Source organism: Phodopus roborovskii, unplaced genomic scaffold, assembly GCF_943737965.1.
Source record: "Phodopus roborovskii unplaced genomic scaffold, PHOROB, whole genome shotgun sequence".
Lineage (NCBI taxonomy): Eukaryota > Metazoa > Chordata > Mammalia > Rodentia > Cricetidae > Phodopus > Phodopus roborovskii.
In genome coordinates this window covers 7,562,290-7,585,552 of record NW_026126448.1, presented here as the reverse complement: position 1 = coordinate 7,585,552, position 23,263 = coordinate 7,562,290, and the positions used below count along the sequence as shown (strand labels likewise).

The following is a 23,263-nucleotide window of genomic DNA, read 5'->3' as shown; positions in this document are numbered from 1 at the left end:
GGGTGGGGAAACTGAGTCCCACAGGAGGCAGAAGCCCGAAACGCGGGCCTCCCTCACTCATTCTCCAGCCCTCTGGCTTCCTCCTGGCCGTGTTCCTGTCTTTTGGCTCTTCTTCCTCGGTTTCCTCAGCTGGTCCCTCCCCTCTTCTCTCAACCTGACCCCCTTTTGTCCTGTTACCCTGCCTTGGCCTCCTTTGCCCTCCCTGCACCTTCCTCAGCCTAGCCCACCTGAGCCTTTGGGTGCTGCTGCCAAGCTAACCTCTCAGGTGGTTCTGCTTCTGGAACTTTCCAGGTGAACCTCTTCTGTCTTCTGCCTTCAACTGGTCAACAACCTAGAGCAGGTCCTATGCTATTCTACACCCCAGGAGCTCACAAAAGAAGCAAGGGCCATTAAGCCAAGGAGACTGGTTTTCACAAACACTGGCTTGACACACATGTATGCATGCACGCACACACACCTCATTCCCACACAACTCAATTCACACACATCCCAAAAGAGCCACCTTCCCACAGATGAACATTCCCAGATGCCATGAGCAACCAAGTCCCCACGGGAGGAGCAGCCAAAGTTCAACCTGCTTGACACTCTGTTACACCCATACCCCTCCTTCGCCTCACCTGATTCTGTCCTTCCCCTTCTAGAACCTTCACAAGGGCTCCATTAGACACACGGATTTGGCTACTTAGAACAAAGAGAGCAATATTGGGTGAATGACAGAGTCGTGAAGACTTTCCATGTGGGAGGTTGGTCCACGTGATAATGGGACTTCATGTGCCAGTATTGAGAGTGGGCTGGGGGCAGAAACGGGGGGCAAACCAAGGCTCCATTAACGAGGCTGCCCCAAGGCAATAGCTGCAAGTAGGGCATCCAGAAGAGGGAATTGAGAGGACAGAGGAAGAAGCCAAGGGACTTAGCTAGGGTCCTTACTAGGAGAAAACGTTCTGAGTGTGTGTGGTAAAGGTCATGTCCACAATCAGAGAGAGGAAGCAACAGGTAGGACTCTGGGAAAGCTGAGACCGAGATGCCTCTGGGATGGTGTTGGGTTAGGGACTAGATATGTATGTACAGAGAGACAGACAAGGACATGGATGAGGGCTGAAGATTGCAGGGCAGATGAAAGGACTGGCTCTGAGACCATCTGTGGCCCCTAGACAGGAGTTCCTACCCACTAAGAAGAAACAGCCTTGGGCATGGAGCATTCACAGAGCTGAAAGTGAGGCTTGGCTGGTGGGACCTGAGCACAGAGATCCTTATGGGAGCTGGCCTCTGGGGTGGGAAACAGCCTCCTCTGGGAAGTACTTTAAAAGGGCTGAAAAAAAACTAAAGGGAGACTGGGTAGCTATGAAGGAGAGGCGGGGTGTAGAGATGGCAGTGCCCCCACCCCTACTTAAGCCTTATTTAAGGCCGGCCTCGGTGTTTGGTTGGGTAATGAACTAGATAAACAATTCCCCAAATAGATTAAAACGAAGTGTAACTTACAAAGGCGGCTGGTGATGATGGTTTATTCCCAGGCAGTGCACCATTTCTTTATTTCCAAGGATAATTCAGTGTAAATCACCTTAATTAAAAGTGTCAGCCCAGCCCATGAATATTGTACTTAGGAACGCGTTTCCTGGGTCCCAGTTATAATTTAAAACCCATGGATCACTAGGCAGCGAGTGACTGAGCAAGGAGGAAAATTGTTGGGGGCGGGCTGTGGAAATAGGGAGGGACAGAAGGCAGAGCTGATGGGCTGGGCAGGAGCCAGGCTGCTTACAGCCCAGGACTTAGACCTTTCTCCACCAGTCTCTTCTGAAACCAAGAAAACTTAAGAGTTGAAGGGATTGATAGAAGGGAAGGGGGCATGGGCACCCTTGCTCAGAGCAAGGGAAGGTGTCTGAGGCTGAAGTGGCCATGTGCAAGCAAAGAGGAGAGCTTTGCTAAGAAAAATCGAAAGATGGGCTTGCCAGAGAACAGGCTGACATCCTGACCCCGGATGACCCAATTCTACTTACCAGCAAAGCAGATGAGCACAGAATCAGCAAGACCCTGCCCAAAGTTGCACAGCAAGCAGAGACAAAAAGAAATTCAGTGTCTGCAGTAGAGCCTAAGTCTCATGTAACTTCAGAGAGGCAGCACTAAAAACTCAAGTTCCAAGCCCTCCGTGGGCCGAATGACACGGAGATGTCACCTTTGTAAAGTTTTGGTAGAAATTCAGTGAAATTACACATGCAAGGCCTGTCCCTGTCACATACAATGGATACACAGTAATTCTTTGTTTCTTCATTTTCTAATCTCACCTAATACAGCCACAATAGATAATAGCCCTATCCCCGTCTAGGATCAAGTATGACAAGAGTGTAGATAGCAGATATCTCTCTTTGTATGCAGATTAGTGATATTGTTATTTGTTTGCTGATTGAGTGAAGAAGTTAAGAAACGATAGGAGTTGTAAACTAACAACAAACTGGTTACTTCTCAACAGCATTCCATCTTCTCCTCTGTATACCCATTCTGGCCAGGCTAAGACCAACAAGGCTAAGACCAAATAGGAAGGCAGTCCTTCCTATTCTGTATTGTTCCTGCTGTGTGAACAGACTGGTAGCTCTAATCTGATACTCAGACATGGTCTTCTCCTGCTGTATAGACTGGTGGCCTCTGCACTGTGTGTGTGTGTGTGTGTGTGTGTGTGTGTGTGTGTGTGTGTGTGTGTTCCCCTAAGTGTCTATATCCGTAGATATGCATGTGCCTAGGTGTGCCAGTGCTTTATAGGTGTCTGGATCTCTGCATGTGTTTATGTGGACTTCTGTATATGAGCAGCTCTTTATCCAGTCTTCATGCTGCCGTGAATTTGTCTTTATGGCCATGTCTCAGGGAGTGACCCTGTGGCCTTGTGCATCTGTATGCATGTCTTGGATCTCTGGCTGTGACTGCCTGCATCTATGTGCCTGTTGGTAGAATGATAGTCTGTGTATCTACCTTGAGACCAGGGCTTCTCAACCTGAGCACTATTGACATTTTGGGTCCGATAATTCTTTGTGAGGGGCTGTCTGGAGCAGTATAGGTTGTTAAACACCATCTACCCACTAGATGCCAGTAGCAACCCCCTTTCCACACCCAAGTTTGAACAGTCAGAAATCAATCAAAATTATCTCCTTAGACTTAGAATGTTGCACAGTGGTGGAGCATTTATGTATGCATGCATGTGTGTATATTTATATTCAGACATTGCATCTGTCCCCCTGGGTGGTGGACACACATCCCTCATTCCATGGAAAGTCACTCACTACTTTAACCATTTCTGCCTATTCTTTTGCTTACACATCATGCATTTCTCTGTTTGGCCTAATGGGTACCTGAGTATATCTGTAGGTTTTCCTTATGTATACACTCACTGAGTCTACACATGCTCTTGTATTCTGCTTTCAATGTATCTGTGTCCTTTCATGCTTTCTGGCTGTGTCTGAGGATGTACTCTACATATGTGCTTTGTATGTGTGTCTGTTAGGAAAGCCTATAAAAATGGGCTGTGTCTGTTTCTGTGCATGTTATCAATGACCCCTCCGTATGTATTTGCGTGTGTGCCTATGCATGCATGCACACCAGTGTGTGAGCACAATGCAGCAATATAGTGGGGGCAGCAGGCAAGAAGGGACAGGAACAGGGATATTAATGTTTCTGAAGTGGATCTGATTTGATACGTCTTGTTCCATTGTCAGCATCTGTTTAGCGGGATTTGTAATACTCTGTGGCTCTGGATCACTCATGCTTAGCGTGAGATGTGGCCTTGCATACCAATTTTGTTATTAAACACAGTCCTTGCCTCCCCCACAACCCATCCATCACCTCCCACCCCAGCCCCCGCCTGCTCTGAACTGCCCACCATATTTCAGGGCCCAGCTCCCTCCTGCCTGCTGCCCGATGCCGGAGGGCCTGGGGCTGACAAATTGAATCAGGGGGAGATCATTTCTAGCCTAACACAGTTTGCAGCGTGTTGGAGGAAGAATTGACAAGAGTCGTGTTGGCCCCATCACCCCAATCCCATAGGAACTAAGAGCAGGCTAAGAACTGGGAGTGGCGAAAAGGGAGCCCCCAGGGCAGATAAAATCTTTAGGGCTGATTCTATGTAAAGCCCCTGTCTTCCAGTACTCTGCCCAGGGACTGTGTCCCCTCCCAGGGGCCAGCATGGTTATTGGCACCTGGAAGGAGCAGAGCTAGGTCCTACACTGCTGGGTTGAGTGTTCTGGGTGGGGCTAGGCTTAGCTGTCTGCTTGCAATGCCTTCTCTTGGTATTGTCTTGTTCACCTACCCTTGTTCACATGACCTGGGCACCCAGTGGAATGGTCACCCTGTTCTCTTCTTTCTTGGCAGCAAAAGCTCCCTTCTGAAGGATGCCATGGCTCCAGGCACTCCCAAGGTAGGTGGTCAATTATGTTTTCCCTCCTGCTCATTCCAACCTAGGCCTTCCAAGATGTGTCTCCTTTGGAGAGAAAGGCATTCCCCAGGGATTCCAAACTGCCTCCAGCATTTGAATGTCAACCTGATGCCTAGGGCTGCTTGGTGTGTCAGGGTGTGGCTGGGGTTGTAGAATCCATCCTGTAAAAGATTTTCCAACCTTCTCTTTTCCTAGCTAGGAGAAAGATGAGAGTCAAAAGTAGGCTGGGGTTTGTAACACAGACTCTAAAGCTGGGCAGACTCCAAGGAAGCTGAGCTATAACCAGTGAAGGAAAGTAGATAGAAGCCAGATTCTCTCTCTCTCTCTCTCTCTCTCTCTCTCTCTCTCTCTCTCTCTGTGTGTGTGTGTGTGTGTGTGTGTGTGCACACACGCATTATAAAGAAACAGAAAAAATGCTGGGTCCATCTGAAGAAAGATTTGGCCCCTCTGAACAGAAACTGGAATAAACTTGAGAGCATTAGATGGAGAAAGATGAAGAGCAATTGTCTCTTCTAGACCCACTGACATGAGTGCCTATAAGGAGCAAATAGTACTATTTCCCCAAAGGTGATGGTTGTGAAAGAATGGAGACCTGGAGAGGAAGAGGTACTCACCAAATACCTGGCCTCATCCCTCTGTGGGAAGCTGCCCTCTTTCTCCAAAGTTCTCACACTGTTCACCTGTGTGTGTCATGGTGACTGAGAAGTAGGTGCTGAACCTTGGGAACAGACTTACTCAGTGAGTGGGAGTGTGAGGAAAATAAGAACAAATGCCAAGAAAAAACCCTCAGGGACCCCTGTACTCTGGTCAAGATAAAGTGAGGGCATTAGGAGGGTCATGGGAGAGTATGTCTGCCACTTCCCTAAAGATAAATAGTTTGAAAATGTCCGGGTGGTCAGGGCTCCAGTAAGAAAAGAGGCATGAAGTGGTCCATATATTTGAAAGGCCTAAAGTCCTCAGTGGGAAAAAGGAGCCAGTGACAAGTATCACTTCCATGACTTTGGCCAACCATCATTTGGACCTTCAGAAGGAGAGACTATTTACCCTCATCCCAAACTTGCTAAGCCACAGCCAATGGCAAAAAGAGGAACAGAGAGCCCAGCCCAGTCTGGAATTGGTGCAGACCCTGGCCAAGGCCTGGAATAGAAAGGGATAGGGGAACCAGGTAGCTGTGGACTGGAGGAAGCAAGAAGCCACACCATCCTTGCTTTGGGCAGACTGCCATGACTGAAGGTCATGGCCAAGCTTCTACATCAGCCACTACCTCAGTGTGAGTGACAAGGCTGAGACACTGGAAACCAGAAGGGCTTATGTTCTCAGGACTGTCCCTGGCAGGCATACTCTTCATCCATACTTACCTTTCACATACGTGACCCATAGATCAGAATGTATATCCGGGAAGTCTTAAGCACAGACACAATCCTGCAACCTGGGACACAGGTATACAGATCACTAGATGCAGAAAAAAAGGACCATTGCTCACTTGTTCCCAGATAAACTCCCCAAAACTGATCAGTCGCTGGCTACTCCTTGATCTTGACCTCAGCTTTAGGGAAGCAAGAAATAGGAGAAAGAGGAAGGTTGAAGTGAGTGTCTGAGAGGACAAGGAGGGAGGGAGAGAGGGAGGGAGGAGAAGGAAGAGAGGGCGAGGGGCCCTTAGACAAGATTGATGGCCTCGTTGCCATTAAGAAAAAAATTAGCCGGTGGCGGCTATCATATTAAAGGGTGAAGAAGCCGTGAATTATTTTCTTAAAGATCTTATCGCTTACAATGATAATTTTACCTTCCAAAAGGCCACTTTTAATGAGGCGAAGAGCCAGGCAAAAAGTCATGATTTAATGCCAGGATTTTTTTTTTCAAAACACATTTTACTGCTTTTTGGTCCATGTTTAAAAAGCGCCAGTGACCTTTTTTTATTCCGCTTGCCCCAGGTGTAATACTGAGGCCTCTCAGGGCTTCTAACCTAGAGAGAGACAGAGATAGACAGAGGAGAGCTTTGTTACTGTTGGGGGGCCCACACACTGTGACACACTGTTCTCTCGCAACATCTTCCTTGGGGATCAGAGAAGAACATTGCCTGACATCTTTCTGACTAGGGCTCTCACCCACCAGGCCTCCCATCAGGCTTAGGTAGGTGAAGAAGTCCCATTTGGAGACAGTCCCATCCCAGGCCCCCTGCAGCCTCCTCCCTCCTCCAGCCCCTGGGCTATGGACATGTCAGGACAGCCTGGGACATCGGCATCTGGGACCAGACCCCCTCATTTCTAGGGCCCTTGGCAGGGGATGTATAGCATGGCCACCGAATGCGGGTCACATCCTAAGGTTCAGTCAGAGATGAAGGATAAATGGCCGCTCCATCTTCCCCAAATTGCTTTCTTTGGGCTGTCACTGGTGATTTGGCATGGTTTTCGAGGCTGGGGAGGACTTGTAGGGAATTGTGTGCTTCCTGCTCAGAGCTGTGCAAGCTGAAGAAGGGAGGGGGTATGAGTTGTTTTCAGGCTGCTGAGCGCCCCCCCCCCCTTGCAGCTGAACAGGCCTTGGCAAGAGCTGGCTCTTGGGCTGAACATGCCATGTGGTATTTAGAATTGTGGTGCTCGTACACAATTTAAAGCAGACAGTTTATTAATCTAAACTGCAGGCGTATGTAGAAGAGGCCATCCGGGATTGATGGAGGGGGATTAGTTTTGCTGGGGTTTTTGCCGGGGTCATCACCACAGCACAGGGCTAAATGGACCCATGATATATCCCTAGCTACATGCTGGAAACTCATACATACTATTTAATTTACTGTCTCCATAGTGGAGCTGCCATCAGCCTGTATTAGGGGCAGGCAAGGTGGCAGGTATGTGGTTTTACCCCCAACCCTTCACTTGGGTCCCAGAGTCTCTGCTCTGGAAGGAAGAACAAAGCACGTCTAGTTAGGTCTACTGAGAGTGGGCCAGTGGTCCTTTCCCACTGAAGTAGAGATTAATAGGAACAAGGTTCTGGCCAGTGCTATGGCATATGTCTGTATCCTCAGCACTTGGGAGGCCCTGATAGAAGGGTTAATGAGAGTTCCAGGCTAGCCTGTGCTGAGTGACAGTGTCTCAAACAAAATCAGCAAGCAAGGGTCTATATGTAGACCTAAAACCACCCATCCTCTCACACAACTGGACTTCCGTGCATGGCTGCATCACTTCAGATTTCCATAGTCCTCTATCCCTGTGCCCTTCCTCTGTCTCACTTCCAAAACTCCCGGAGAACTGGGAGCTCCTGGGCACTGAATGTTGGTCTCACTTGGCCTGGGGCCATGTGTCCTTTTCTTCTTCCAGTCCCTCCTGTTGTCTGCTTCCATCAAGAGGGAAGGAGACTCTCCGACAGCATCACCACACTCTTCTGCCACTGATGACCTGCACCACTCAGACAGATACCAGGTGAGGAGGGTGTGGCAGGAGGCCGGGAGGGGTCTCACCTGGGCGAGAGACTCAAGTCCTTTGCAAGGTGCTAGCTCCTCCTGATGAGGCCGGAGCTGTGTTTGGTGCCCTTTGTGCCCAGTGCCCCAAGGGAACTTAAGAAAGCACAGGTGTCAGGGAACGGGCCTTATTAAGCAGATGGATTTGGGAGTGAGATGCCATGTTCTTTGGGGTTCTGCTGGTTCTGAGCACTTTTGAAGGATCCTTTCCACCGGGGAGTGGCTTATGGGATTCTTGTCTTATGAGAGGGCTTAAGAGTATAACCCAGAATCACTGGGGATTTCTCACCCCAAAAGCTAGGCCCCGAGAGCCAAGTAACCACGTGTTCCTGCCAATCCTCAATATCAGGTCCAGAGAGAAGCAGGCAGATACTGCCTGTGGGTGTCATAGTCCAACAGAAAGACAATAAGTCTTAAAAGATGAGAGCAGGCAGGAGACCCAGGGGCAGCAGCTGACTTTTTAGCAGGCTTCCTCCAGGAGCCCGGGTCTGGGAGATGGAGTCCTGCCTTTGAGAACCCACTCAGATGGCAGAAAATAAGATCCTGCTCCAAGGGCCATTTGTTTAAATGGCATCAGGGCTTTCCAGGGAGTACCAGTTTGGAAGGGAAAAGGACTCTAATGTGGAAAGGCAGAGCAGTAGGTGCTGGTAACCTGGGTGGATAGCCAAGGTCCCCATCAGCATCCAGGGAACCTCAGATGGAACTATAGAAAGGTATTTCCTCAGGAACACTTTCCTCCAAGCTGGCAGCCTGGCATCGGGACACTAAGCTTTCAGAGTGGAGTGCCAAGTATGGTTAGGGGTTGGGGGTGTGACTCCCAGATAGAGCACTTGCCTAGCATGGAACAATCCCACACCATTCAGAAAATGAAAACAAAAATTTCTAGGTGAGTAGGCTAGACCTCAGCCCACTGACTTCTCCTCAGTTTGGGGTTAAAATGCTCTTCCAGAGGACCCTGGGCTCACAACCATCTAAAAACCCTGTCCCAAGGGATCCAACATCTTCTCTGGCCTCTGTGGGCACCACACACACGTGGTGCACATATATACATATATAGGTAAAACACCAATACACATAAAGATGAATAATGAACTTTTTTAAATTATTTAAAAAATAAGGTCTGGCAGTGGTAGCATTTAGGAGGCAAAGACAGGCAGATCTCTATGAGTTTGAGGCCAGCCTGGTCTACAAAGCAAGTTCCAGGATAGGCTCCAAAGCTTCAGAGAAACTCTGTCTCAAAAACTCAAAAGAATAAATAATTAATTAAAATAAAATGCATATCCCAAAGTGCCATGGCTGGCTGGAGAAATCTATGCAACCATGAATGCTGGTGTGTGTGTGTGTGTGTGTGTGTGTGTGTGTGTGTGTGTGTGTGTACCAGATAGTGTAGATGCCCATGAAAGCCAAAGGCATTGACTCCCCTACAAGTGGAGTTACAGGTGGTTGTAGAAGTCTGACATGAGTGCCAGGAACAAACTTGGGTCCTCTGGAAGAGCTCTTAACTGATGACAGAGACATCCAGTCAGCCCTGGACGCTATGCTAAGACAACCAGGCTGGAGGTGGAAACATGACCTGACTCTAGGGACTTTTGATGTAAGGAGATAAAACTCCGTTCCACAGAGTTCCCTTCCAAAGGATAGGCAGAGAGTCCCTCAGAGTCCCCATCCTCCACCCTTTGCTCACAGTCTCAACACCTGCTAAAGAGGGAAAAACAACCACCAAGCACCAACTGGCTCCCTGACCCCATTCCTCTCAAAATGTGTTCCTTTTATTCTCTGTGGAAATGTGGAAAGCCTCTTGCCTAAAAGAATGTACCCATGCCCTCCTATCTGGTATTTATTTGCAACTGACCTAGGGACGTATGGGAACCTCTACAACACATTTGGGTGCCTCTCAGACTTGAATTCTACTCCATTCTAGACTCAAAAAGCCTTCTCTATTTTGAGATGTTGTCCAGTCTGGTCCCAAACTCACAGTGATCCTCCTGCCTCTGCCTCCCAAGTACTAGTATTACAGCTATGTGCTACTATGTACAAACATTTCAGGGTTTTTTTTTTTTTATTTAAGGGAGAAAGGGGTGTTGGTACAGAGCCTCATAGTGTAACTCAAGCTGGCTCACACCTCTGCCTCAGCCTCCTGATTGGAGGATTTCCAAGTACCTTCTTAAATGATCAATCAAATTAAGCAATTTATAAGCTTAAATTCAAGCTCCTTGCATAACATCAATGTTCTGTGATTTGGATCCAACTTGTATTCCTAGCTCTGTTCTTGATACTCCCTTCCACAATGCCTCAACTTACTGAACTAAGCTATCTACTCCCTGGACATGCCCTCTCTTCCTTCCCTCTCTGTAGACAAGTCACTTTTGACAGAAATCCTTCACCCCACAATTTCTGTTTGTCCCTCAACATCTTGCTGAAACACTGTCTCCTCCAAAAAGTCTTCCCAGATTATCTACCTCTTCTTATGACCCTGTGTGTCCCAAGTTTTGGCACAGTATATTGTGATCAACTGCTCAGATATTTATCCATTATCTAACAATATGCAGCATACCATACGAATATTTGTTGGATTAACACAAATTATTATTTCCCTTTTTTCTCTCTTAAAAAAATTTATTAGCAAGACAGTGGCGGCACACACCTTTAATCCGGGCACTTGGGAGACAGAGGCAGGCAGAGTTCTCTAAGTTCAGAGCCAACCTAGTCTACAGAACTAGTTCTAGGACAGCAGGGCTGTTAGACAGAGAAGCCCTGTCTTAAAAAAATTATTATATATATAGCATTTGGTTTCAGGATGGCATTTCACATAAAATGTGTTTTGTTGATTTTCTCGCCTGTCTTCCCACTAGTCCTCATATGGCCTTTCACCCCACTTCTTGTAACCTCCTTTCTACCCCCTTGTCACGTATGTCCTATTGCCTCTTCAATTCCTCAATACCTCCTTTTCCCTTCTTGGCCTCTCCTTACTAGTTTCATAAAATACACCCACACTCTTACATATGCATAGGGGCACATGCTAGGATCTCACAGTATTACATGCTAGGATCCCTGGTCCACATGTAAGAGAGAACATGAAATGTTTTCCTGAGCCTAGGTTATTTTACTTAATACCTTCAGCCTTCAATGCCCATTTGCCTTCGAATTTCACGATTCTGTATTTCTTTACAATGGAATAAAATTCCATTATGTAGGGCTGGTGTGGGTATGGCTCACTGAGTAGAGTTTACTATGTAAACATGAGAACCTGAGTCAGAGCCCCCAGCACCCTTGTAAAAATCCAGATATGACAGCACAGACATGTTCCTATAACTCCCGTGCTGGGAGGTAGAGGCAGGAGGATCCCAAGGTCTTGCTTCTCAGCCAACAATTGGAGATGAATTTTTCAGGTCCATGAGAGACCATCTCAAAAAATAAAATGGGGAGCAAGAAGAGAAATTTACCTTTGGCACACATACACACATGCACAGAGTAGTGTGTGCACACATGATACCACACATACATACACACACACAATTCCATTGGGTATGTATAGTACATCTCAATATCCATTCTTTTAAAATTATATTTATCTGTATTATGTATTTGTGGTTTTTTAGATAGGGTTTGTCTGTATAACAGGCTGTCCTGGAACTAGGTCTGTAGACCACACTGGCCTCAAACAGAGAGATCTGCCTACATCTGACAGATTTATTTATTTTATGTATGTGAATAGTTTTGCCTTCATTGTATGTATGCATACCATGTGAGTGCCTGGTGTCCTTAGAGGCCAGAAGAGGGAGCCAGATCCCCTGGAACTGAAGTTACAAATGGTTGTGAGCCACCATATGGGTACTGGGAACTGAACTTGGATCCTCTGCAATTCCTTTTAACTGTTAAGCTAACCACCAGCCCCTCATTATCCATTTGTGTTCTAATTACTATAAATAATGCAACAATAAACATAGGTGTGTATGTGTCTTTATGGTGTCAGTCATTGACACCCCTTACTCATGAAACTCATTCAGAACTGGCTTCACCACATGTTCAAAGTTATATCGCTCCTGGTTCCTGTCTTGTCTACATTACATCCCTTCTCCCTCTCCCTCCCTCTCTTTCTTTGAGACTGGGGAACAAGGGGGATTGAACCTAGGACCTCATACATGCTAGGCAACCACTCTAGCAACTCAGTTACATTTCCAGCCTACCTTTCACCTTTTCTTAGCAGATTCCAGGTAGTGTCCCACTAAGACAGTAGCCAGAGCTGCAAGGCTTCTTGAAACCAGAACTATACTGGAAGTTAATTATACTGGAATGAAACGGGCAGTTATACAGCATCATTTCCATCACCTGCTATTGGGCAAAGCTAGACCCAACGCCAGCCCTTAATCAGGGGCAAGGAAATGCCGTTTTGGCGAAATCCTGCAAAGAATGGTGACCATGGTTGATTTATCTCAATGAATCTAACTCCAAAGCAAAGATCTTGCCTTAGCCTTCCTTTGTTCAGGTGTTTATCTGGTACCACTCCTGCACAGCCAGTGTCCTTGCCTTCATTCTGGCTCAGTGTTTAAATGTGGTGAAAAGGGAATAAGTGAGTTTCTAAGATGGCATGGGAAAGGGAAATCACCACAAAGCCTCACAGAAGGGGTAATGACCAACCTACATTTCAGGAAAGGAATAGAAGTTCCCTTGGTGAACAAGGAACAGGAATATTCTCAGTAAAGGCAATAGTGAGTGCAAAGAGCATAGTGAAATAATTTGGAATGGTATATTGAGGGACCTGATGCAATCTAGTTTTGTTGAAAAGGAGCATGCTCTGAGAATTAAAGCTAAATGCTCCCTTGATATGTTTTTTGGAAAGTGAAATTGGCAGTACATGAAACTAAAAACTAGCTGTGGACCTCCTGCTCTCTCTGCCATCCTAGACAAATATGCTGGACTTTAAAAACCACTACCTAGGAGGCTGAAACAGGACAGACTGCAAGCCAAAACCAGGTTGGACTAAAGTTCAAAGTTCAACTTTGGTAGAACCTGTTTCAGACTGAAATAATGAAAGATGATGGGGGTGTAGCTCAGTAGTAGAGCACTTTCTTAGCATATTTCAGGCCCTATTCTGATTCAGTCCCCAATAATGGAAAATAATGGAAAAATAAAAAATAAAATGAAATCACCAAACTAGGCAGAGGGCATTAGTTTATGGTTTGGATTCCTACTGACCCCTCCTGAGTGTCTAGCCCACTCCAACCATGGTGTCAGTTTACCACCATGGCAACTGTACAAGGTAGAATTCATGGTCTCCAGACTTTTCTAATAATATAGCTTATTTTAAAAAGCCAGTTAAAACTTGAAACAGAAATCTGTGTGTCCCTGTATCCTAGATTGTCCCTGTGTTAGCCAAGATTTCCATTGTTGTAAGTCATCTGAAATGAACAGCTTTCTTTTGGCTGACAGTTGTAGTCCGTAATTGGTTGGCCTCATTGCTTTGGGTCTGTGATGGCACAGAAGACTTCTTTCTCACTAGGCCCCACCTCTCCCATGTTCTACATCTCCCAATAGAAGTAAGCCAGAGATCAAGCCTTTAACACATGGGCCTTTAGGGGATATTCCAGATTCAACTAGAGCAATTCCCCAGCTCTTTATTGGCTCAGGGCTTGCCTCATGTCCTCTGTCCCAGTGATAGTCCTGTTATGGTAGACCTATGTTTGGTGACTAGATACAGAAGAGATGCCTTCCAAGAAAAGAAATATTTAAATAGTGAAAACATACATGACCAGAAGACAATTAAGAACTGAGAAAACTCAGAGACTACAACCCCAGTAACAGGATAGGGGGAAAAAAAAAAAAAAAAAAAGAGCCTTGCCAGAGTCCTGATGGATGAACAGCAATGAGCAGTGGCTATCACAGAGCATGGAGATATCTGAACCAGAGCACAGTGTGCTCAGAAGATCTATAGGTAGCTCTGCAAAGCTGTCAGGGGGGCAAAGGATGGAACAGATGTGATACAACAGACTAGAGGAGCCAGCAAGGCAGAGCAGGGCAGGGCAGGTGCGAGTCAAGTTGCAATCTTCTCTGTGCTAAGTCCTTGAACGATTTAAAGAAAGGAAACACATTAATTTTAGACAAAAGAAAGATTATGTGTGAAGAGTGGAGGATTGGTTGCAGAGAGAGAAACTTGAGATCAAGAAATGCACTGGGAAATGCCTGCAATAGAGACAGCTCATAGCTAAGCGTTGTGAAAACCAAGGTAGACACTGAAGAAATCCCGAGGTTTGTTCCCCTATAGCAAGAGACATGTTGGGTTCTGGGTTTTTGCAAATGACTCATAGAAACCCCCGCTCTGGAGTGGTCAGCACACCAATACAAATTTGTACAAGCAAAAATGATAAGAGATGGGTGTAATCTTACAAGAGGGGACGCGTAAGGTTGTAGGAGACAGACAGAAAATACAGATAGGAAAATTTAAATGTTTAAAGGTGGATTCTCAAGATCCAGAAGATTCACAAGGCGGTAGTGGCACACATTGTAACACTCAGGCAGCAGAGGCAGGAGGATCTCTTTGAGTTCGAGGACAGCCTGATCTACAGAGGTAGTTCCAGGACAGCCAGGGTTTGTTACACAGAGAAACCCTGCCTCGAAAAACAAAAACACAAAAAGAGAGAGATCCAGAAGTTTCACCATGAAGGATAAACGGGAGTGGCATTTCAAGGGCAACTTAGTGAGCACCTGGGAAGATGTCCATTTAGATCGCTGTCGGCCTACCGGGCAGGTGATGTTTATGGGATCCCCAGGAATGACCTGCGGGTGATGAAATGTGAGGTATCCTGCGACGGGCTAGAGGCTGTGAGGAAGTTAGATATTGGCGAAAATAGGCCCCGCAGATGATCGGGAGTTCCTATGCCTTTTCCCTGGAAAAGCACTCCTTTGGAGGTGCTGCCCTGGGCCTGCTCGCGAAAAGCAGGAGCCCGGGTCGATCTCAGAGGCCGAAGGAGTGTGGCGTGGTGGGCCACACCAATGGGCCGCCCAGGGTGGGGCGGAGAGTCCTTAGGGGTTGTGGGAAGGGCCGGCCCCAGCAGGTTGTTACCCCGTTGCAAGCCGCAATTTCCTGGCCCGGGTCTGCCCACACACCCCCACCCCGGTGAACTTTCACCCCCAGCGCGTTACGGCGGCGGATCACGTGATCAGGGCCAACATGGCCGCCGCCGCTGCTGGGAGCTGAGGTGCCGCCGCCGCCGGGCAGCCGGGGGGAATCCGCCCGCATCGCCGCCCTCGCCGGCCGGGCTGCCGCGGGGCCCAGAGCACCAGAGGCTGGGGCTGGGGCGGCACCGCGCGGCGGCCGCGGGGTCCCGTTAGAGCAGCCCCGGCGGCTATGCCGAGGGCCCGGAGCGGCCGGCGGAGCAGAGGGGCCGGCGGGAGGGAGGAAGTAGGTTTGTTTACGGGCTGTTTGGGGCGGGGCGGGCCTGGATGAGGGTCGGGTACTAGGGTAGGGGCCCGGAACCTAGGCCGCGAGTGACGCTCTCTTCCTTATTTTTTGCATCTGCCGGGGATTTTCTCCCAGACCTTCCTGCGAGTGCGAGCCAACCGGCAAACCCGACTGAATGGTGAGTCCGGTTCGGCCCCTCCCTCCGCCCCACCCCCGGCCTCCTCCCTCCTTCACTGCCCGCAGCTCCTGGCTTGCCTGGGTCTCTTCATCATCCGGCCAACTGACTTCTTGGCAGTCACAGCGTCTGAGAGTGCAAATCAAGGCTGCCGCCCTCAGTTTCCCCGTCTGTCTAATGGAGGGTTACGGTACTCAGCTCGTGCCCAAGCCTTTCTAAAGGCCCGAAAGAACCCTGGGGGACAATAAGTGTCGGAGAATGAGGAACAAGCTACACAATTCCACTCGGGAGCTCAGCTTTGAATTTGCAGACTGCTGGGACCTCACTATACAAGTCGGCAGGGCGCTGAGAATGTTTTTCTTCTAGTTTTTAATCAGTGCCCAGTAGTGTGAATGCAGCCTCTCTGCTGAGACCTGACAATGCAATGAGATCTGGAGTTCCCACGGCAACAGGAACTAACTCGTCCCAGGGCTCTTTGAGTTATCAGTCGGCCCACATTTCACAAAGGTGATCAGCGTGGGCTCGACAGCTCTTAGAGGTCTTTTCTGAAAGCAGGCCGTGTAAGCACTACCTGGCGGTCCCCCTTTTGGATTCAAACCTCTGGAGCATTCCTGTTTGCTGAACACAATTGAATGGTCCCGCTTTTTGTGCTGACTGAGGTGTGGTGTAAGTTGGGGTTCGCTGTAAAGGGCTTAGGGTCTCTGGGGCAGCTGGTGAGTTAAGACCATGGATGTTGAAGATCCCCAGCCCTTACCACTGATTGCTACCTCCAGATTTAGCCCACTGTGGAAGAGAGAAGAGCACTCATTGTGGGCTAGCACCATTCTCACGGCACCTCTGAGAGGAAAATACTGCTCGTGTTTTATAAGTAAGGAAACTGAGGCTCTGGCGGTTGGAGGTCATTTGATATCACCAAGTTGGTGTAGCTGAGCCATGATTAAAGTCTGCTTTCCCCTAAAACCTTTGCTGCTGCAACCGTGTCAAATGTTTTGACCCAGAGGCAGCTTCAAGGACAGAACTAAACACCCTGCCTCACTGTGGAAAGCTTGTTTAGGACTTAGAGGAATGGCCTGGGGAAAGCCAAGTGTTCTGTACTTGCCTGGGAATTCACAGGTGAAGCTCAGCCTGTCAGGATAGCTCTCTGGGCCTGTAAGGATTCCTCTGCTGGCCTAGGTGTCCTGGACTAAGAGAACATCTCTCAGTATCACACTCAGTTATTTATTTGGTGATCAGATCTTTTTGTCTTTTGTGATGAGAGTCCACCATATAGCCCAGGATAGCCTGGAATTTACAGCAATATTTCAACCTCAGCTTCATAGTACTGGGATCACAGGCTTTGAGCCACCATACCCCAATTCAGTTATTGGGTTTTACCAAGTCATCAGTAGTCAGCTTCCCAGGGAGGTGTCTTCAGACTTGGCAAGAATATAAAGGACCTTTGTTGGCACAGTACTCTTCACTACATTTCCAATAACTTTTAGGAGCCTTTGCCCAATTCCTATCTGATTGCATGCTTTTTTTTATCCCTAGCTCTTCGGTGTCAAAGCCTCCCTTGAGCCTGAAATTCCAAGGATTAGATCAAGCAAAGAGCAGGGATCTGGATCTGTATGCACCAAGGGCCCAGAATATAGCCACATCTCTATAGTGGAAGTGCAAGGAGCTGCAGAGAAGGGTTAGACTGCAGATCTAGGTTCTGAAATTCCACATGCAGTTCTTGTAGGCTGGTAAATCTCCCTTTGCTTTGGCTCTGAGGCCACTGTTCCTGCAGTTAGAGAAACCCCCTTCCTCAGATCCTCAACAGGCAGAGAGGCTGGAACCCTAGGGAACTGGTGGGGTCAGTCTCACTGATAAGGCAGAGGTACCTCTTGTACAAGGGAGCATTCTAGGCTGTAGGGTCAGACCTGGTTTCTTGTCTTGCCTTTGATACTTGTTGAGTGCTTAGGCATATCCCTTGATACGGTTTCTTCATTTGTTAAAATGTGGAAGGACAGTCTTGGCTTCAGATGTAGGTGTCCGTGAGCCTCCTTTCCTGAGGTACTGGCTCTGAGACCAGGGGACAGTAGAGACCCTAACCTGTCGCACATGAACTCTTCACCTGTGTTTCCCTCCCTGGCTGTTCTCATGAATTTCCCATTAGGGCCAGCATACCTATGAGAGTTCTTCCCAGGTCTTAAACCTTTCCTTCCTTGACAAGCTCCCTAACACCCCCCCCCCCCATCAGTGTAGTGTCAAAGTGGCCATCACTTATCCTGCTGTTGCATTCTGGGAGGGGCAAAGGGAAAGAGTGTCTTGTTTTGACCTCTTCCTGCTTTGGTGACAGGAGGGCTGCAGAGAAGGATTAGTGAGCTAATTAGAAATGATTGCATCTCTCAGCATTAATTAGCAGTGCTGTGGGCTTGCAGTGTACGCTTTGGAACTGAGCCCCCTTTGGGACAGCATGGCAGGCAGGCCTCTGCCTCTGGGGCCTGCCAGCCCTCTGTACTGATTAGAGGTGATGGAACAGGTTTGGGTAAGAACTATAAGGCTTGCCCTCTTCTGGTACCCTGACCTGGCTGCTCACGGTCTAACCCAGACCCTCTGTACTTTTACAACTGGACCTCAGTCTCCTTTCCTGTAAAATGGGATCAGCGGAGCCATCAGAGATACTGCTCTTGGCATGATCTTAAGTGGTATGCTAGGTGCCATACTCCTGGGCACTTAGCCCTGAAACAAAGAAAGTTTCTAAAGGGTGAATAAATAATAGATCAAATCAAGCCTTGGAATAGCCTGGGATTCTAACCAAGAGAATTGTTAGAGCAGTATTTCCAAACACCAGTGAGTTAAGTCATATAGACTTGGTTTGGTTTCCTGGAGACATACCTAGCTACAGGGAGTTTCTCCGCCTGGTGGACTCATTGAGCACTGCAGCTAGGGAGGGGTGGGTTGCACTTGAGGCAGTTGTGGCCAAAGGGTAGACACTTTCTGACCCACCAAGGAGCAAGCCTGGGCCCCGGAGGAGCAGGAGGCACGGAAGAATGAGGGCTGCATCAGGCACTGAACAAAGATGGCTAATGGCTGGCAGCAGGGCAGGATGTGTCGGCTCCACTGGGGCACTGAACTATGGAGCTACAATGACCAGCAGCTTATTTTGTGGTTTCTTTTCTGTTTCTCCATGCAGCTCGGATTGGGAAAATGAAACGGAGGAAGCAAGATGAAGGGCAGGTATGTCCCCTGTGCAACCGCCCCCTGGCAGGATCGGAGCAGGAGATGAGTAGGCATGTGGAGCATTGCCTTTCTAAGGTAGAGGGGCTGTGGCCAGCCACCTTCCTTCCTCCTCCCTTTCCTGACACCTGCTGCTGACTGCTCCTAACCTCTGGGCTCCTGGGGTCTCCACGTGGTCTCAGCTGCTCCTCCTCTGCCCTTTGCTTTCTTCTTTAGCTTTCATTTCCACTTACTCCCTGTTTGGGCTCCTGTGGAAACTTATGGGAAGAGGCCCAGGTCTTTGATTTCCATATTGGTTGTATTTCAAGGGAACCCATTTGGCACCCCACAGCAGGGGCTAGGGCTGTGCCTTCCTTGCAGGCTTTGGGAGCAGGTAGGGATGGCCTGGGCTCTGCATGATCCTGCTCTGCTCTTCACAGAGGGAAGGCTCCTGCATGGCTGAGGACGATGCTGTGGACATCGAGCATGAGAACAGCAACCGCTTTGAGGAGTATGAATGGTGTGGGCAGAAGCGGATACGGGCCACCACACTCCTGGAAGGTGGCTTCCGAGGTATAAAGCAGCTGACAAGTTGGGCAGTGGTACTCTGATGACCAGGTCATCATTTCTACCACATGGGAACTACTACTGGTGGGGCTTCTTTGTGACAGGGCTGCCTGCTTGTGATGTGCATATTAAAGTGGATGTATTTGGGTGGGGAAATGGAATTGTGAGGCTGCAAGCTAGCAATGACGAGGGGGGCTCTCAGCCTTGGGTGATGCATTGAAGGTGACAGCCAAGCCGCGTTAGCACCTGCATAAAATATTAAAGGGACGGTTATGCATTTATCACTCCATCCCTCTTAAGGCTGATAAATGAGAATCCAGCAACCTGCTGTACACCTCCAGCATTAGGGGCCCTCAGGGCTTCTAGGCAAACACATTGGATTTTCCTCCTCCTCCTCCTCAGCTCTATGTCAGGGAAATCAGTTTCAGAGAGAGAGAGTGAGTTATGGCAAAATTTGACCTCCCATGAGCTTCATTGGTGAATCTAATTTTAGCTCTGATCCCATCTCTTCTCTCAGGGCGCCCTCTGCCCTGAAGCAAGAGGGGCCTGGGCTCAGCTGCTCCCTGCTTCCCCTGGGCTCTCCCCAATTGTTGCAGAAGAGTCTGCAGGGCTCTGCTCATGTCTCCTGCCTCCCTAGTCCCTAAGACAAAGGTTGGCCCCCTAAAAGAGATAGAAGAATTGGTTGGGTGCCCAGGGTCAGTGTCCTCTTGTCAAACTCTCCTGCCATGGGCAAGGGAAAGAGGCAGCTGCTTGGCTTTTAGCTCTTTCCTCTTTCTTTGTAAAAAGCACAGCTGGCACTGCAGTTTGTGGTCATTAAGGGAGCCAGGCTGCATCCCATCTGCCTCCTGTGTCTGGGCAACACCCTTGAGAGTGCCTGTGTGTGTGTGTGTGTGTGTGTGTGTGTGTGTGTGTGTGTGTGTACGCGCGTGCACATGCGTGCGTGTGTGCTCCCTGGAGAATCTCACAGCATCCTTGAAGAGGGTCTTTGCCTCCTTCAAGCTACAACACCTGGTCATGCTGAGTCTGCAATGCCGTCCAGTGCAGATGGGTCATTATGTCTCTGGGCTTCTTGCTTGTTGCCCACCAATCTGAAGAAAAGCCAGAGTGGTAAATCAAGAGGGATTTAAAAAAGAAAAAAAGCATATCCCCAGAGTCTGAGCTGGACAGTCTTAGTTGTCATTTCATAGAGCTGTTATGTGTTAGAGCTCTAGCAGGACTGAAGCCTTGCAAGAATGAACAGTAGGGCCCATGAGCCCAGAAATTATGCCCATGGGTATTGAGGTGTGTATAGGTTATGTTGAAGGTAGTCCCTGCTGGGTCAGTTCTAGAAAACTATTCTGAGCTAGTTGTGTTATCAACTGCAACTATACGTAACAATTATAGTGGCAGTTTCTTGGCACAGAATGGACCTGATGGCTTTTAGGTGCTTCCTGGAGTGGCTGAGTGGGTCAAGAAGCACAGGGCCTGCTGCTTTAGCCAAGTCTCTCTGCCTGAGGATGCACCAGCAGCTGGGTGTGGGAAGCTCTTAGGCCTCGGGTGGGGATCATTTTTCCGGGTGTGTTTACACTGCGAGGTTGTTCCTTTCAAGAATTCCTGAGGAGAGTTCAAAGAGACCTTCTCTTTGAGCGATTTGGAGAGCGAGAATGAGAGTGAGACTTGAAGAGGGAATGGGGCCGGAGGTGCCTTTATCTGCAGAGAATTGCTCCAGCTTTCCTGATAGAAGCTGCTGCCGCCTCTTAAACAGCTTAGTGCAGTCAAAAGACAGGCTGACTTGAAAGGCTGTTTTACAGCGAGATCAGCAGGGGCCATGAAGCAGAGAGTGGAGCGATGGAGGCTGAGCCTCCTCAGTGGGAGGGGTCTATCAAAGAGAGGCCCTGGCTGATCTTGACTGCCTCTGCCCCTGAAACCCATCTGCAAAAGCTGGCCATCTGTCAGCCTACCCTCCCTGGCCAGGACCAATAGGCCCAACTCTTGGGGGGTTGGGTGTGGTCCTGCCAGGCGGCTGGTGTCAGTGCAGTGCATTGATCGCCCGCCGGGCGGGCTGGGCCGCAAGCTGGGCAGCTCCTGCTTAATGTGATTGAAAGGCAGTTAAAATGGCGGTGACCTTTTCAGGAGGAATTAGATTGCCTGCCAAGACCGGTTAGAGGGAGTGATAACGCCAGCTGAAGAAGCTGCCCAGCCGACTTCAGAGAGAGGGAGGCAGAGGCAGGATGAGCAAGCGAGCAGCGAGGCCCATTTAAGCTGCACTGTGCATGCTGACAGGACAGAGATTGCTGCCCTTGTTAGATATGAAAGAACTGAAGCACTGTGATAAGTCCCTGGATCCCTTCATTCCCCTGTCCCTCCCCCCAGACTAGGGTCCCTTCGTCATCCTCGACAAAGCTTCCTACATGGGTCAGATCAGCCTCCTTGAATGTAATCTACTGTGGAAGCCAGTGGTCAAACAAGTGTCTTGGTGAGGACACTTGGCTTAGAAGACAGGGCATGAACATGGGAGCTTGGGGTTAATGGCAAGCTTCAGATGTCTCAGTCCTGACAAGGACTAAAGGAAGCGAACAAAAGAACATCAAGAGAGGTCCAGCTACAAATAGATTGTTACTTATTTAGAGACAAGGTCTCACTATATAGCCCCAGCTGGCCTGGAACTCGATATGTATATCAGACTGGTCTCACAATCACAGAGATCCACCTGCCTCTGCTTCCCAGTACAAACAGATTAAAAAAAAAAAAAAAAAAAAACAGTTGAGGAAATAACTAAGACTTGTAGAGAGTAACTTAGTCATTTTTTGTGCCATTCTCACATCTCAGTTGAGGAGTACTCTTTGGGATGTGCACCTCAGCTGCTGATTGTTCACGTGAACCCTGAGGTTTTCTAGCTGCTAGTGCTGTTTGCATGTAGATAGTACCCAGGACCCAGTGCCTCACCTGATGATACCAACAGTGAGAGTGAAAACGCTTTTCTGGGGTACTCTGCCAAACCTAGGCAGAGTAGGTGTCTTTCTAGGTTGGAGAAACAGGCCACAAAAGAAAAAACCCTTGGGATAAGCTTGACTCTATGTGTCCTCCATAGGCAAGATGTGACTGATGAGTCCTAGCTTGCTCTTCCTCCTCCTCCCTCCTCTCTGTCTTACAAAGAGGCGTGGGATGCTGGGCTGGAAGTCCACCCTGGTACTGGGAGTCTATGAGAATTCACTTGTCTGGATTTGGGGAAGCCAGATCTCAGTATATCTAGAAGGGACAGTCTGGACAAAGGACATGGAAAAGATTGGTTTCAGATAAGATGATTGTGATGTTGTAGGCCAAGAGAGGTAAGATGAGGCATTTCCTAGGAAGCTGCCCAAGAAGTGGAAAGTGCCTGTCCGTCTGCACCTTTGTCTTTGAGCCCTAGCTGAAGCCTTGAAGGAATGCAGCACAAGCTCTTCAAACAGGTGGAGTAGGTCAGATTTGGTAGTGTGCTGCTTTAATCCCAGCACTCCAGAGGCAGAGGAAAGTGGATCTCTGATTCTGAGGCCAGCCTGGTCTACAGAGTGGGCCCCAGACCAGCCAGAGCTACATGGTGAGGGAGGGTGGTGGTGGGGTGGAGTAGGGAGAAGGAGGATCCTAAGACATTGAGTGTGAAGAGCTTCTGCCCTGCTGGATTCCTGCCTGGAGTATCATCTTTCCTGAGTCCCTGCCTTAGATCTAGGCTGGTTCTCTAAGTAGCCTATGAAAAGAATCATGAAAGAACAAGTTGAGGCAACTTTATTACAGCTCTTTTTTGTTTGGTTGGTTTTTGTGTGTTTTGTTTTATTGGGTTTTTTTGTTTGTTTGTTTGTTTTTGTTTTCAAGGCAGGGTTTCTCTTTGTAACAACTCTGGCTATCCTGGAACTTGATTTGTAGACCAGACTGGCCTTGCATTCACAGAGGTCCGCCTGCCTCTGCCTCCCCTGCTTTGGGATTAAAGGCATTCGCCACCGCCATCCAGCAGCACAGCTCTTTTAAATAACTGTTAAGATTTAACAGATTATGAGGCAAGAGTGTGAAAGTTGAATCCACAGGGATGGGCCAAGATGGAAACCCCAGTTGCTAAAAATGACC

General features: G+C 48.5%; 1 protein-coding gene across 1 annotated transcript in view; it reads left to right on the top strand.

Annotated features, from left to right (window-relative positions):
• Rnf220 (ring finger protein 220) overlaps nucleotides 1-23,263 on the top strand; it is a 218,657-nt gene that overhangs the window by 184,838 nt on the left and 10,556 nt on the right. Inside the window, exons 4-8 of the mRNA XM_051188578.1 lie at nucleotides 4,351-4,396; nucleotides 7,726-7,827; nucleotides 15,400-15,442; nucleotides 18,597-18,640; nucleotides 19,060-19,192. Coding sequence (XP_051044535.1) covers nucleotides 4,351-4,396; nucleotides 7,726-7,827; nucleotides 15,400-15,442; nucleotides 18,597-18,640; nucleotides 19,060-19,192 — 368 coding nt within the window. The remainder of the gene's footprint in view (nucleotides 1-4,350; nucleotides 4,397-7,725; nucleotides 7,828-15,399; nucleotides 15,443-18,596; nucleotides 18,641-19,059; nucleotides 19,193-23,263) is intronic.